The sequence below is a fragment of the Oncorhynchus mykiss genome, chromosome 27 (assembly GCF_057628025.1).
Source record: "Oncorhynchus mykiss isolate SJ-2025 chromosome 27, ASM5762802v1, whole genome shotgun sequence".
Taxonomy (NCBI): domain Eukaryota; kingdom Metazoa; phylum Chordata; class Actinopteri; order Salmoniformes; family Salmonidae; genus Oncorhynchus; species Oncorhynchus mykiss.
This window is the reverse complement of record NC_143048.1, coordinates 34,157,617-34,173,999: the sequence shown is the minus strand read 5'-3', so window position 1 is coordinate 34,173,999 and position 16,383 is coordinate 34,157,617. Positions and strand designations below refer to the sequence as shown.

The following is a 16,383-nucleotide window of genomic DNA, read 5'->3' as shown; positions in this document are numbered from 1 at the left end:
CTGCAGTGGAGCAGATTGAGAGCTTCAAGGTCCTTGGTGTCCACATCACCAACAAACTAACATGGTCCAAGCACAAAAAGGCAGTCATGAAGAGGGCACGACAAAACATGTTCCCCCTCGGGAGTTTGAAAAGATTTGGCATGGGTCCTCAGATCCTCAAAAGGCTCTAGAGCTGCACCATCGGGAGCATGGTTGCATCACTGCCTGGTTTGGCAACTGCTCGGACTCTGACCGCAAGGCACTACAGAGGGTAGTGCGAACGGCCCAGTACCTCACTGGGGCCAAGCTTCCTGATATCCAGAACTTCTATACCAGACGGTGTCAGGGGAAGGCCTGAAAAATTGTCAGACTCCAGCCACCCTAGTCAAAGACTGTTCTCTCTGCTACAGCACGGTAAGCGGTACCGGAGTGCCAAGTCTAGGTCCAAGAGGCTTCTAAAACAGTTTCGAACCCCAAGCCATAAGACTCCTGAACATCTAATCAAATGGCTGCCCCGACTATTTGCACTCTGTATCTGTACCCCCCCCCCCCCCCCCCCTCCCCCTGTATATAGTATCGCTATTGTTATTTTAGTGCTGTTTAATTACTTGTTACTCTTCTCTTATTCTTAAATGTTTTTTAAACTGCATTGTTGGTTAGCATTTTACTGTAAGGTAAACCTGTTATATTCGGCGCATGTGACTCATGCCTTTTGATTTGATGTGTGTCCGTTTGGGTATCGTGACAACAAAAATGCAAATAGACTAATAAAGCAAGCATTGTATTGTAAAAGTTTTGAATTACAAATTGATTGATGTAGGGTAATTCCTCATCTGCCAAATGTATGCTGAATATGTAAGTGTAAACTGATCAGGGATCAGTCACACACATGCAAATCATGCCGTCTACCTCCCCAACCCCAATTAGTCAATCACGTGTGTTTATTAGCCGACTGTCAGATAATGTTGACTGTTTTGTGTCTCATCTGCCACTCCTCGTGGTTTCAAGTAGCTGCAGCGTCTCGAAGTGAATTTGCTCTCTCCGGATCGAAGCATCATGGCCAAGACCGGATTCTGCGATTCCATACCACTGCTGGACTTGCACAAGAAGGTGAGTTTAAAGTTGAAATATAATGCATACAGTTTTGTGTATTCGACGTCCCATAATGTGTCCAAACATTTAAATGGCGCACAACACCGGTGACCCACACCTGCGAGTTTGTTTATCCCTTATCAAGTAAATCACATTTTATTTGTCACATTCGCCGAATGTAACAGGTGTTAACCTTCCCGTGAAATGCTTACTTAGAAGCCCGTAACTCTATTTTAACTGCATGATTGGTGAATAAAATATTTACTAAATAAACTGATTTTATCTTTATACCGGTCGCACGACCCACTGGTTGATGCTCAAGTTATAAAACCCTCTTAGGCCTCACTCACCCTAAGATACCTACTTTAGCCCTCGTCCTCCACATACAACACCCGTTCTGTTCTGCCAGTCACATTTGGTTAAAGGTCCCCAAAGCACACACCCCTGGGTCGCTCCACTTTTCAGTTCGCTGCAGCTAGCGACTGGAACGAGCTGCAAAAAAACACTTATCTCCATCTCTTCAAAGACTCAATCATGGACACTTACATACAGTTGTAGCTGCTTCGCGTGATGTATTGTATCTGCCTTACCTTTGTGCTGTTGTCTGTGCCCAATAATGTTTGTACCATGTTTGATGCTGCTACCATGTTGTGTTGTCATGTGGCGCTAACATGCTGTGTTCTTAGGTCTCTTATGTATTGTGGGTTCTCTTGTCGTGATGTTTGTTGTCCTATGATTTTAATCCCAACCCCACAGGGGGGCTTTTGCCTTTTTGGTAGGCCGCAATTTGTAAATGTGTTAGTAACTGACTTGCCTAGTTAAATAAAACTATTCAAACAATTTACATTCATTTTCTGGTTTTGGGTGGGAATGGTTTCATAGATCATTTGTAGCCCTTGATCATGATGCTCAGGTCCATTACACATGTCATTGGACAAAGGCATCTTCTGTAGGAGGGAGTTTTGTTATTAAGGGTGTTTACACATCGTCCTTTTAATAAAATAAGCCATCTCAGTCTTTAAAGTGAACTCTGGGGTAAAATAAATGAAGGCAAAATAATTTTTTGTACTGCCTTTGAGTGAGAACTCAGGTCTTTTGCCAGTTCACATCCCTTTTTTTTGTTTAGGCTTCTGTTCTCTTTGCATTCACATTGCTATATTTAGGAACAAACCAAGGTCTTTTTACAACAGTCACTCAATGCTCTCAGGGTTTTACATAGTAAAGCACAAGCCATTCCATCAGGACGTGTTATTGAACTGTGTGTGTGTGTGTGTGTATGTGTGTGATATATATATATATATATGCGCCTACGTACATTTAGGAAGCTAATAGATTACAATTACGTCTGATCTTTTAACTAAATGCAATCAGAAGCTACTATTAACATGTAAATAGTATTGGTAACAGAAGAAATGGCAGAATAACTGCAGATTAATAACTGCTTTAAATTCAATTGTACACCCAAGGTAGGCTACTGCCCCTTTAAGAGCTAGAATTGCTTTTTTATTTTACAGATTTATTTGATTGTGATTCCCACCAACTGTTGCCTAATCACACTATTCAACCCCCACAATCGAGTAATCAGTTTGACGCTGTCTTGGCCTATAGATCAAATACTACATACAAATAATCATAACTATAACCCCCCCCCCCCACGAGGCTGCACGTCATCTTCTCTTTTTGGGTAATGGCAGGGGAAACTGTGTTGCACTAGTTTAGTGTGTGGTGTGGGAATAATGACAAAATCACCTGGGGAGCTTTGTTTTCACATTGCCCTGAAAAAGGAAACCAGACTGAGAAATTCAAGCAAATCAAACTCAGACCAACTCTCAACAGGGGCTCTTTTTGAGGCGTTCCTTTTGGAGTGTCAATACTGAACAAAAAATGAAGCAAACCCCACTGAGTTCACACACTGGCTGAAAGGGACAAAGTGAGGACATCCTAACACACGCTGCTTGTCATATGGTTTATGAAACAAAGACTTTACCTTTCATATCGGCAAGAATCCCCCAAAAATAATCATTTAGTAGACAACTTTAGGGTTTCCACGCGGCCGTGTATGGTTAGGGTTTCCACGCGGCCGTGTAGGGTTAGGGTTTCCACGCGGCCGTGTAGGGTTAGGGTTTCCACGCGGCCGTGTAGGGTTAGGGTGATTGTTTGTGGAAAACAGTATCTGTGTGTGTAACAGGAGACGGACACCACAAACATGTTGGCACTAAAAAATACTGTTGGCTGCAACTGTTAGAACCAGTTAAAACTGTACAGCAGTGGAGGCTGCTGAGGGGAGGACGGCTCATAATAATGGTTGGAAGGGAGAAAATGGAATCTATGTATTTGATTCCGCTCCAGCCATTACCACAAGCCCAGCTTCCCAAATGAAGGCACCACCAGCCTCTTGTGGTATGCAGTGTATTTTGTATTTGTGAAATACTTTTGATGTGATATGAAAGTAGAGGGATTTGTTTCTAGAACTATACCGCAACTGAGCATTGGTTCACGTTTAGATGCATTTGGATGTTTTGGTTTACCTGGTTTTATAAAAGTAAAAAGCCTTTAAACATGTTATGCTATTCTACATACTTTTACATATTAGCAGATTTTATTTATTTTTATACCACACAAATTACCTAAATTACAGGCTAAGAATGGACAGCGATTCTTTAACTGCTGGCTACTCTTCAGTGAGTAGCTAAAACAACGGAGGCAGCTTATGGTAGAGAAATTGACATTAAATTCTTTGGCAACGGCTCTTGTGCTCCCTCAACTTGAGACATCTGTAGCGACATGTTTTAGTGGCTTTCTTTTTTCCATAGCACAAGGTGCACCTGTGTAATGGTCATGCTGTTTAATCAGATTCTTGATATACCACAGCTGTCAAATGGATGAATTATCTTGGCAAAGGGGAAATACTCACTAACAGGCATGTAAACAAATTTGTGCACAATTTGAGAGAAGCTTTTGTACTTAAGGAACATTTCTGAGATCTTTTATTTCAGCTCATGAAATATGGGACCAACACTTTACATGTTGCGTTTATAGTTCAGTCTCGATTACTTCCCAATCGAAGTTTGCCTCTAAATGTCAATAACAATACAAGGATATCCCAATATGCATCTGATGTAATGTAAGTTACTTGAATCTGGTGTATTGTGAAGTCAATAACTCTGATAAATACATCATGGGAAATAATTATTGTAGTAGCAAGCTATCAAAGTTGCTCTCTGGTCCTCCTCTATGCACTCTCCTTCTTACTCTGAACAGAACAGACTAGTCTGCGCACAATATGGTATATTTTTTTGGGGGGACCAAGCCTAATCAGAAACTATTTTTGGCAGAAACCGTTGACTCCCCTCCTGAACTGCCACCGTAGCTCTACACTGCACAGCCATTGGTTAAGAAGCACACAAACTATTTTGATCAGCAAGAGAAGAGAAGAGCAGACGGGCATAGGTTTGGAATATCTATTGCAGTGTGTAAAAACTGGCTAGTTTTATTTACACCATCCCAGCATCTTAGAAATATAACTTTGATCTGTGCTTAGTAGCTTGTTAATCAAATGATTGAGACCACATTAAATGGCCTATAGGCGCATTTGATATTGCCCGCCCAGGGGAGAATCAGAGATGAGGGGTGGCATCGCGCACGTGTGTGTGCACTTCATTTGGAAAGTATTCAGACCCCTTCCACATTTTGTTTCATTACAGCCTTATTCTATAATGGATTTTTTTTAATACAATCTCATCAATCTAGACACAATACCCCATAATGACAAAGCGAAAACAGGTTTTTAGAAATGTTGGCTAATTTATAAAAACATACCTTATTCACTTACGTATTCAGACCCTTGCTATGAAATTTCTCAGGTGTTTCCATTGATCATCCTTGATTGGAGTCCACCTGTGGTAAATTCGATTGATTGGACATGATTTGGAAAGGCACACACCTGTCTATATAAGGTCCCACAGTTGGCAGTGCATGTCAAAGCAAAAACCAAGCCACAAGGTTGAAGGAATTGTCTGTAGAGCTCCGAGACAAGATTGTGTCAAGGCACAGATGCGGGGAAGGGTACCAAAAAATGACTGTCATTGTTGGGCCCCTTCGAACACAGTGGCCTCCATTATTCTTAAATGGTGGTTCCAAACTACTTCCAAGACTCTTCTTCTGGCCAATCTGAGCATTCGGGAGAGGAGTGCCTTGGTCAGGGAGGTGACCAGGAACCCGATGGTCACTCTGACCGAATTCCAGAGTTTCTCTCTAAAGATGGCAGAACCTTCCATAAGGACAACTATCTCTGCAGCACTCCACCAATCAGGCCTTTATGGTAGTGGTCAGATGGAAGCCACTCCTCAGTAAAAGGCACATGACAACCCGCTTGGAGTTAGCCAAACGCCACCTGAAGGACTCTCAGAACATAAGAAACAACATTCTCTGGTCTGATATAACCAAGATGGCATTCAGGCCAAAGAATTCAAAGCGTCACATTTGGAGGAAACCTGGCACCATCCCTACGGGTAAGCATGGCGGTGGCAGCATCATGCTGGGGGGGATGTTTTTCAGTGGCAGGGACTGGGAAACTAGTCAGGATTGAGGCAAAGCTGAACGGCGTAAAGTACAGAGACCCTTGACGACAACCTACTCAGGACCTCCGACTGGGGCGACGGTTAACCTTCCAACAGGATAACAAGCCTTAGCACACAGCCAAGACAACACAGGCATGGCTTCTGGGAAAGTCTCTGAATGTCCTTGAGTGGCCCAGCCAGAGCCCAGACTTGAACCCGATCGAACATCTCTGGAGAGACCTGAAAATGGCTATGCAGCAAAGCTCCCCATCCAACCTGACGGGGCTTGAGAGGATCTTCAGAGAAGAATAGGAGGAACTCCCCAATACAGGTGTGCCAGGCTTGTAGCATTACACCCAAGAAGACTTGCGGCTGTAATTGCTGCCGAAGGTGCTTCAACAAAGTACAGAGTAAATGGTCCGGCTACTTATGTAAATGTTTCCGTTTTTAATAGTTAATTTGTAGACCTGGTTTCTCTGTCATTATGGGGTATTGTGTGTAGATTGATTGATAGGGAGGGCGGGGTTGAATCCATCTTAAGAGGCTGTAACAACATGTGGAACAAGTGCAGGTCTGAATACTTTCTAAATGCATTTTCAATTTCAGACAAGTGGATGGTTTAGTGATTTTTAAATCTAGTCCAGGGTAGGGGCTTTGTAATTTGTCATTTCTGTTTTTAGAATGCTTATTAGGATTTAAACTCAGCAAAAAAAGAAACGTCCCTTTTTCAGGACCCTGCCTTTCAAAGATAATTTGTAAAAATCCAAGTAACTTCACAGATCTTCATTGTAAAGGCTTGAAACAGTTTCCCATGCTTGTTCAATGAACCATAAACAATTAATGAACATTAAATCAAAGTTTATTTGTCACGTGCGCCAAATACAACTGGTAATACAACCTTACAGTGAAATGCTTAACATGCACCTGTGGAACGGTCGTTAAGACACGAACAGCTTACAGACGGTGGGCAATTAAGGTTAGTTATGTAAACTTCGGACACTGAAGAGGCCTTTCTACTGATTCTGGAAAAACACCAAAAGAAAGATGCCCAGGATCCCTGCTCACCTGCGTGAATGTGCCGTAGGCATGCTGCAAGGAGACATGAGGACTGCAGATGTGGCCAGGGCAATACATTGCAATGTCCGTACTGTGAGACCCCTAAGACGGCACTACAGGGAGACAGGACGGACAGCTGATTGTCCTCGCAGGGGCGGACCACGTGTAACACCACCTGCACAGGATCGGTACATCCATACACCTGCTGGACAGGTACAAAATGGCAACAACTGCCGGAGTTACACCAGGAATGCACAATCCCTCCATTAGTACTCAGACTGTCCACAATAGGCTGGACTGAGGGCTTGTAGGCCTGTTGTAAGGCAGGTCCTCACCAGACATCACCGGCAACAATGTCGGCTATGGGCACAAACCCACCGTCACTGGACCAGACAGGACTGGCAAAAAGTGCTTTTCACTGATGAGTTGCGGTTTTGTCTCACCAGGGGTGATGGTCGGATTTGCGTTTTTCGTTGAAGGAATGGGCGTTACACCGAGGCCTGTGCTCTGGAACGGGATCGTGTTGGTGCTGGAGGTTCCGTCATGGTCTGGGGTGGTGTGTCACCGCATCTTCTGACTTTGCTTGTCATTGCAGGCAATGCTGAGTTTATATAGGTAACCGTTGTGTACATTTTCATCCGTCCTTAAGATGTATTTTTGGCTGCCTCCATCACAGGTGGCGGAAGAGAGACGAGCCCCCTTAAGAGCCTTGGCCAATGCCTGTGGGCCCAAAGAGCGTTGGCAGCCCCAGGAGGGAGAGTCCAAGGGGACCTACCAGAAAACTGAGCCAGAGGCCAGATGGGTACACCTTTCATTCTAATAGAGCCTGACCTGCCTTCTATTCCATTTCCTCTTCCCCCTGTTAACGCTCTTCCGTCTGTTCTGGAGTGTAATCATTAGTCCATACTGTAAAATTTGAGGTTCTATTGGACTAATTCAGGTAGGTTCCTTTCAGTTGGCTTATGTTTAAGGAGTGTTTTGCAACAGAATTGGCATAATGAATAAACCCCAGCTGCGAAGGCCCACATTCAAGTGCATATCCTAATGTCTCACCCCATTGCTTGCTCTCTAGTCTTTATGCATCGAGTACACTTCACATCAAATCATTTATTGAAGTCTCAGAACAGTATGTGGAGTCTCCATATTAATGCAGTCTTACAATACCATATTTTGATATCTTATCCTTCCTCTGTGCCACACTCTGTTAATGTAATTGTCCTGCTGTGTATGTCTGCAGGCCAGGAGGCTGCCTGTGTCAACAGATGATGGCATTATCATGGGCTTCCATGAGGACGACAGCCCCTCTCATTCAGGTCACTGCAATATATTCCTGTACCAAATATAACATATAATTTTGTGTCAAGCCATGTCTGTACTAAGTTAACCCTATCTCTACTAAGGTCAGGTGGCTGTATGGAGGAAGAGGCTGTGCTGATCTACCTGCATGGCCTCCAGGGCCTCTATAGCCTGCAGGCGTTGGTGCCTGGCATGCTTCGTCATGAGACTGAGCTGGCCATGGAGACGCTTGGTCTTATCTACGACAGGAGCTACGCATGGGACATCTTCTCTGACATGATGGTGGGGGTTGTAATAGAGGTGGTTCCATGTAATGAGTAGCCTTGCGTCAGAACCAGAGTCTTGATAGATCCCAGAGTTAATTCCTAGTGTTTTTAGCTTCCTAGGCTTTAGCTCACACTCTTGTCACAACTTAGGAAAGTTGAACAAGATTGGGAGTAAACTTGTATTGTTAGTCAAGAATCACTCTACATTTGAATCAGTAAATAGGTTTCCATCTACAATTTTTATGCTGGTAGTCATACCGTATAATAAAAAAAAATATCACGTCAGCTGTGCTGCAACAGGAAGTTTTGGTACAATTTTATAAATGCGAACAGAGCATTTCTTCATTCAACATGGTGTGATCTTTCTGTCTGTAAAATTAATTCAGCAAGCTATTGATTTTAGCAACCATAAACTTTGAGTCACGAAGGCCAGAGTCTGCGCATTTGCTATTTAATGCAACTGTTTTTGTGACAACTATCGGTAGAGTTGAAGCTGTGATGGAAATGCAAACGTTATTTTTGTCTGCAAATTTCAATTTGGTTGAAACGCCACTGGGAAATTGTTTGAATATCCGCATGAAAATCTTTTGCCAATGGGCTGGAAACCAAGCTAGTGGAGTTATTTTGTTGGTTTCCTGTACTTCTGTCATTGACACGAGGTCGGCCGATTTAATTAGGGCCGATTTAAAGTTTTCATAACAATCAGAAATTGGCACCGATTTGCCTTTTTTATTTTAATACCTTTATTTAACTAGGCAAGTCGGTTAAGAACACATTCTTATTTTCAATGATGTTCTAGGAACGGTGGGTTCACTGCCTCGTTCAGGGGCAGAACGACAGATTTTCACCTTTTCAGATCGGGGAATCCAATCTTAGTTAACTAGTCCAACACAATAACGACCTGCCCCCCTCTCGTTGCACTCCACAAGGAGACTGCCTGTTACGCGAATGCAGTAAGCCAAGGTAAGTTGCTAGCTAGCATTAAACTTATCTTATAAAAAACAATATATCAATCATAATCACTAGTTACCTGCACATGGTTGATATTACTAGATATTATCTAGTGTGTCCTGCGTTGCATATAATCTGACTAAGCATACAAGTATCTGACTGAGCGGTGGTAGGCAGAAGCAGGCGCGTAAACATTCATTCAAACAGCACTTACATGCGTTTTGCCAGCAGCTCTTCGTTGTGCGTCAAGCATTGCACTGTTTATGACTTCAAGTCTATCAACTCCCGAGATGAGGCTGGTGTAACCGAAGTGAAATGGCTAGCTAGTTAACGCGCGCTAATAGCGTTTCAAACGTCTCTCGCTCTGAGCCTGTGGTTGTTTCCCTTGCTCTGCATGGGTAACGCTGCTTCGATGGTGGCTGTCGTCGTTATGTTGCTGGTTCGAGCCCAGGGAGGAGCGAGGAGAGGGACGGAAGCTATACTGTTACACTGGCAATACTAAAGTGCCTAGAAGAACATCCAATAGTCAAAGGTTAATGAAATACAAATGGTATTGAGGGAAATAGTCCTACAATAACTACAACCTAAAACTTCTTACCTGGGAATATTGAAGACTCATGTTAAAAGGAACCACCAGCTTTCATATGTTCTCATGTTCTGAGCAAGGAACTGAAACGTTAGCTTTCTTACATGGCACGTATTGCACTTTTACTTCCTTCTCCAACACTTTGTTTTTGCGTTATTTAAACCAAATTGAACATGTTTCATTATTTACTTGAGGCTAAATTGATTTTATTGATGTATTATATTAAGTTAAAATAAGTGTTCATTCAGTATTGTTGTAATTGTCATTATTACAAATAAAAAAAAATTATCGGCCCATTAATCGGTATCGGCTTTTTTGGTCCTCCAATAATCTGTATCGACGTTAAAATCCTAATCGGTCGACCTCTAATTGACACTGCCTCCTTTTCCAGAGAAGTCAGTTGCGGTTCACCTTCCCCAATGCAGACCTACCCAGACCTTTCACATACACCACCCGTGCCATCCTGGTCGACTGGCTCATCCAAGTCCATGTGAGTTCCCCTCGTGTCCCTCTACTATATATCTAAAAGGATTTCCTGGTTAAAATGTACTCACCTTGCTACTTCTCAAATTTAGAAAATGTGCACTTGACAACAGGTTGACCCTCTAAAGTGAAGCAGGTTTTAAGCAGATGCCCTTCAGCGTACCTAAGACTAAATGTATGTGGTAGAATTCAGGCCATTGTGTCCTCCCATCACCCCTGCCTCTTACAGGAGGTGTTCCATTTCTCAGAGGAGACCCTCTACCTGTCTGTCCACCTCCTGAACCGCTGCCTACACCAGATCAAGGTTAACACAGCCAAACTGCAGCTACTGGGAGTGGTCTGTCTCTTCCTGGCTGCCAAGAAAGAAGAGTGTCTTCTCCCTGAGGTACTCTACATCAAACCTAGGTCAGATACATATGGTGTTCTTCACCAATGTTTTCCCTCACTGAAGCCATTATGCCTAGCTTGGTGTAGCATAATCAATTAAGAGTTGCATATATGTCTGGTTCTTCCAGACTTTCAAACACTGACAGTGGGAGCTAGAGAAGGGGATTGAGCAGGGTTGTTTTTGTACCAGGGCTTTCTCTAGTGTTCTCCAAACCCCTCCCTCTCTTCAGGTGTCTGAGCTGTGCTTCCTCATGGAGAATGGCTACTCCAATAGACAGCTGCTCCGTATGGAGCGCCGAGTCCTCACTGAGCTGAAGTTTGAGCTTTCCCACTGTTCTCCCCTGCACTTCCTGCTCCTCTCTGCCTCAATCGCCCACTGCAGTGCCAAGGTGGGTGAACCCTCAACACTTTAACCCTGAGCAGTTGGCACAGATTCTAGAATGGATGCCATGTTGGCTCCTTTATTCTCTAAATGTTGGAGAGTTAACAAGACGAGTGCCTCCGACAGTTCCCTCAAATGACAGAGCAGTGAATTTAACACCCGTTTTGTTTTGTTTAGCATTCAGGATAATATGTAAATTGGTACGGTATTGTGATGTCAACAAATTGCATGTCTACCTTCACTGGACATCTTAATAGGGATATACAACTTTCAGAAATTAACTGCACAATGCAGAATGTCACTTAACAAGTGCTATGTGGCGCCATGGGAATGTTCAGACATTGGCCAAATGACTGCTTTAACCTAGTTGCTAGTCAAACTGCTCAGATTATCAGATCCACATGACAATGTTAGTAATCTGAGATGTCCAGCACAACCGCAATTAAGACAACCTGGAACGTCCCCCTTTACGTGTCTCTACGTCCAGGTGGTGTGGATGGCCCGTTACCTTCTGGAGCTCTCTCTGTTGGAGGGACAGTGTGTGGTGTTCCTGGCTGCCCACCTGGCTGGTGCTGCCCTCTGTCTGTCCCGCAGGGTACTGCAGGAGCCCCCCACCCCAGAGGGAGAAACTGCCTGGTGTGTTGCCTCAAGTATCCACGTAGGCAGGTGAGAAGAGGCTCTTTTCTTGATTGCAAATATACTTGACATGATACCCAATCATTTTCGCTATTAGACTTTGAAGTAGAATGTACTTTTGTGTTTTGACCCAACCTTTTTGTCCTGTCTGCCTCCTTCAGTGAGACGACCCTGCTGAGGATAATGCTCATCCAGGCAGGGGCTGCAGCCCGGGCCCAGAGCAAAGATACTCGCGCTACTTTCCTCAAGTACTCCACAGCAGGGACCATGCATGTCAGCAGCCACCCGTCCCTGCTGAGTGCCCCCTGTCTGTTGGGCCTGCCAACTACACACACCTGAAGCCCCACAGTAGCCTGCACATGAGGTGCGTGTCTGTTTTTCTCTGGGAATGGGCCATTTTAGGAGGAATCAGTATCATGTTTTGAGGAAGGGAGACGGACATCCTAAATGAGGACTGCTGGCCCTTAGTCACCTTTTACTTCCAGACATTTCATATTGTAAACGAGAGAGCTTGAGATGAAGGCTTGCGAGATTACATTTGACCCACCACATCAAGAAGAGGTATGAGGGGGAGGAAGGGGATGTCAATATAATATGCAGTACCAAACTGACTTGTATGGTTAAGCAGGACTTGAGTGCCTGTTCTGGACTGGCCAGTGCCACATTTCTTTTATGCTCTTATCTTGGATCTAATTGCGAATAAAATGTAAAAAATGTTTTGTCTTTTGATGATGCTTCATCTTTTTTACTGTTTCTTGTAAAATGTTGGGACAAAAAAAGCAGGCTTCCATTGTTTAAATGTGAGATGGTTTAATGGAACTTTTTTAATGATGTTAAATAAAGTTGTCTGCTAGCATTTGTTGTAAGCTACCTCTAAGTTTCTGTCTGCACTTATTTATATAGCCTGGCTACATCTGCCCCTTAGCTCAGGGATTCTTGAAAGTAGGGACAATCGTTGTCCAGCAGAAACTGTCTACTGTGCATTCGGAAAGTATTCAGACCCCTTTTTCCACATTTTGTTACATTACAGCCTTATTCTAAAACTGTATGAAAAACTATTTAATATCTCTACATATAATGACAAAGGGAAAACAGGCTATGAGAAAAGATGTGCCCATTTATTTATTTTTTAACCTGTTTAGGATAGGGGGCAGCATTTTCACATTTGGATGAAAAATGTGCCCAGAGTGAACAGCCTGCTACTCAGTCCCAGTTGCGATTTATATGCATATTATTGGATAGAAAACACTGAAGTTTCTAAAACTGTTTGAATAATGTCTGAGTATAACAGAACTCATATGGCAGGTGAAAACCTGAGCGAAATCCAACCAGGAAGTGGGAAATCTGAGGTTTGTAGTTTTTCAAAGCTTGGCCTATCGAATAGTGTCTACAGTATCTAGTGCTTGTGCCTCATGAAGATGGATTACTGGGCTAAACGCGCTAACAAGTAGCTGTTTGGACCTAAATTATGAACTTGATCGAACAAATCAAACTTATTGTGGAACTGGGATTCCTGGGAGTGCATTCTGATGAAGATCAAAGGTAAGTGAATATTTATGCTATTTCTGACTTATGTTGACTCAAATGGTGGATATCTTTTTGGGTTGTTTTGGTCTCTGATCGCTGTACACAGATTATTGCATGGTATGCTTTTTCCGTAATTAAAAAAAAATAAAATCTGACACAGCGGTTGCATTAAGGAGAAGTCTATCTTTAATTCTGTGAATAACACTTGTATCTTATCAATGTTAAGAGTATTTCTGTAAATTGATGTGGCTCTCCGCAAACTCATCATGTTTTGGAAGCAAAACATGACTGCATGTAACGCGCCAATGTAAACAGATTTTTTTGATATAAATATGCACTTTATCAAACAAAGCATACATGTATTGTGTGGCATGATGTCCTATGAGTATCATCTGATGAAGATCATCAAAGGTTAGTGATTATTTTGATCTATATTTCTGCTTTTTGTGACTCATCTTTTGGCTGGAAAAATTGCTGTGTTTTTGACTTGGCTCTGACCTAACATAATCATATGTTGTGCTTTTGCTGTAAAGCCTTTTTGAAATCAGACACAAGGGGTAGATTAACAAGAAGTTGATCTTTCATTTGGTTTATTGGACTTGTTAATGTGTGAAAGTTACATTTCTAAAATATATTTTGGAATTTTGTGCGCTGCCTTTTCAGCGGAATATTGAGGGGTTCCGATAGCCATAATCCCTTAAGTATTTAGACTCTTGCTATGAGACTCAAAATTGAGCTAGTGCATGCTCTCGGCTTTGAGCATTCTTAAATGTTTCTACAACTTGATTGGAGTCCACCTGTGGTAAATTCAATTGGTTGGACATGATTTGGAAAAGCACACCTGTCTAAAGTCTCTCAGTTGACAGTACATGGCAGAGCAAAAGCCATGACGTGGAAGGAATCGTCTAGAGCTCCGAGACAAGATATGGGGATGTTTTTCAGCGGCAGGGACTAGAAGACTAGTCAGGATTGTGGCAAAGATGACCTGCGCAAAGTACAGAGCGATCCTTGATGAAAACCTGCTCAGGACTTCCAACTCTGGTGACGGTTCACCTTCCAACAGGATAACGACCCTAAGCACACAGCCAAGATGACACAGGCATGGCTTCGGGACAAGTCTCTGGATGTCCTTGAGTGGCCCAGCCAGAGCCTGGACTTGCTGGCAGCACTCTGGATCATTGCTACTCATACAAAGCCCTCCCTCGCCCTGCTTTCGGCAAATCTGACCACGACTCAATTTTGTTGCTCCCAGCCTATAGACAGAAACTAAAACGGGAAATGCCCGTGCTCACGTCTGTTCAACACTGGTCCGACCAAATCTGATTCCATGCTTCACGATTGTTTCGATCACGTGGACTAGGATATGTTCCGGATAGCCTCAGACAAAGACATTGATGTATACACTGATTCAGTGAGTGAGTTTATTAGCAAGTGCATTGGTGAAGTCGTAACCACGGTGACGACTAAAACCTTCCCCAACTCCGGTGGATTGATGGCCTTGAGAGGATCTGCATTCGCTGCTATGGTATAAATAATGGCAAGGTGACCGGAAACATGGCCGAATACAGTGTAGCTATTCCCTCAAAGGCAATCAAACAAGCTAAGTGTCAGTATAGAGACAAAGTAGAGTCTCAATTTAACGGCTCAAATACGAGACGTATGTGGGGTCTATAGTCAATCACAGATTACAAAAAGAAAACCAGCCCCATCACGGACACCATCTTACTCCCAGACAAACTAAACAACTAATTTGCTTGTTTCTTTGGAAAATACACGCTACCAAAACCTGCGGGCTCTCCTTCACCGCAGCCAACGTGAGAAGCATGTTAACCCTCGCAAGGCTGCCGGCCCACATGGCATCCCTAGCCGCATCCTCAGAGCATGCGCAGAATAGCTGGCTGGTGTGTTTTTCAACCAATCCTGATTTAGAATCTGATGTTCCCAAATGCTTCAAGAGGGCCACCACCATTGTTCATGTTCCTAAGAAAGCTAAGGCAACTGCCCTAAAGACTATCGCCCCGTAACACTCACTTCCGTCATCATGAAGTGCTTTGAGAGGCTAGTCAAGGGTCATATCACCTCCACCCTACCTGACACCCTAGACCCACTCCAAATTGCTTACCGCCCCAATAGGTCCACAGACGATGCAATCACACTGCACACTGCCCTAACCCATCTGGACAAGAGGAATACCTATGTGAGAATGCTGTTCATCGACTACAGCTCAGCATTTAACACCATAGTACCCTTCAAACTCGGTATTAAGCTCGAGACCCTGGGTCTCAATCCCTCCCTGTGCAACTGGGTCCTGAACTTCCTGACGGACCGCCCCCAGGTGGTGAGGGTAGGTAACATCTCCACCTCACAGATTCTCAACACCCACAAGGGTGTGTTCTCAGCCCTCTCCTGTACTCCCTGTTCACCCACGACTGCGTGGCCATGCACGCCTCCAACTCAATCATCATGTTTGCAGACGACACTACAGTGGTAGGCTTGATTACCAACAACGACGAGACAGCCTACAGGGAGGTGAGGGCACTCGGAGTGTGGTGTCAAGAAAACAACCTCTCAACAAAACAAAAGTGATGATCGTGGACTTCAGGAAACAGCAGAGGGAACACCCCCCCCCCCCCCCCCCCTATCCACATCGATGGAACAGTAGTGGAAAAGGTGGAAAGTTTTAACTTCTGTGTACACATCATAGACAAACAAATGGTCCACCCACACAGACAGCGTGGTGAAGGCGCAACACCGCCTCTTCAACCTCAGGAGGCTGAAGAAATTCGGCTTGTCACCAAAAACACTCAAACTTATACAGATGCATAATCGAGAGCATCCTGTCAGGCTGTATCACCGCCTGGTACGGCAGCTGCTCCGCCTATAACCCTAAGGCTCTCCAGAGGGTAGTGAGGTCTGCACAACGCATCACCAGGGGCAAACTGCCCTCCAGGACACCTACACCACCTGATGTCACAGGAAGGCCAAAAAGATCAAGGACAACAACCACCCGAGCCACTGCCTGTTCACCCCGCTATCATCCAGAAGGCGAGGTCAGTACAGGTGCATCAAAGCGGGGACCGAGAGACTGAAAAACAGCTTCTATCTCAAGGCCATCAGACTGTTAAACAGCCATCACTAACATTGAGTGGCTGCTACCAACATACTGACTCACATCTCTAGCCA

The 16,383-nt window shown here is 43.9% G+C and overlaps 1 protein-coding gene across 1 annotated transcript; it reads left to right on the top strand.

Annotated features, from left to right (window-relative positions):
• Nucleotides 1-954: 954 nt before the first annotated feature.
• ccnp (cyclin P) lies at nucleotides 955-12,543 on the top strand. The gene is made up of 9 exons (XM_021588430.3): nucleotides 955-1,089; nucleotides 7,363-7,488; nucleotides 7,924-7,999; nucleotides 8,092-8,264; nucleotides 10,177-10,275; nucleotides 10,498-10,653; nucleotides 10,886-11,044; nucleotides 11,525-11,703; nucleotides 11,835-12,543. Exons 1-9 carry the CDS (start codon nucleotides 1,036-1,038, stop codon nucleotides 12,010-12,012), a joined length of 1,200 nt encoding a protein of 399 aa, XP_021444105.1. The 5' UTR covers nucleotides 955-1,035; the 3' UTR covers nucleotides 12,013-12,543.
• The last annotated feature ends 3,840 nt before the right edge of the window (nucleotides 12,544-16,383 follow it).

Coding starts and splice junctions, on each gene's coding strand:
- ccnp (XM_021588430.3), top strand. CDS start 1,036: ATGGCCAAGACCGGATTCTGCGATTCCATACCACTGCTGGACTTGCAC. Junction 1,090..7,362: donor TGCTGGACTTGCACAAGAAG/GTGAGTTTAAAG, acceptor CCTCCATCACAG/GTGGCGGAAGAGAGACGAGC. Junction 11,704..11,834: donor TCAAGTATCCACGTAGGCAG/GTGAGAAGAGGC, acceptor TGCCTCCTTCAG/TGAGACGACCCTGCTGAGGA.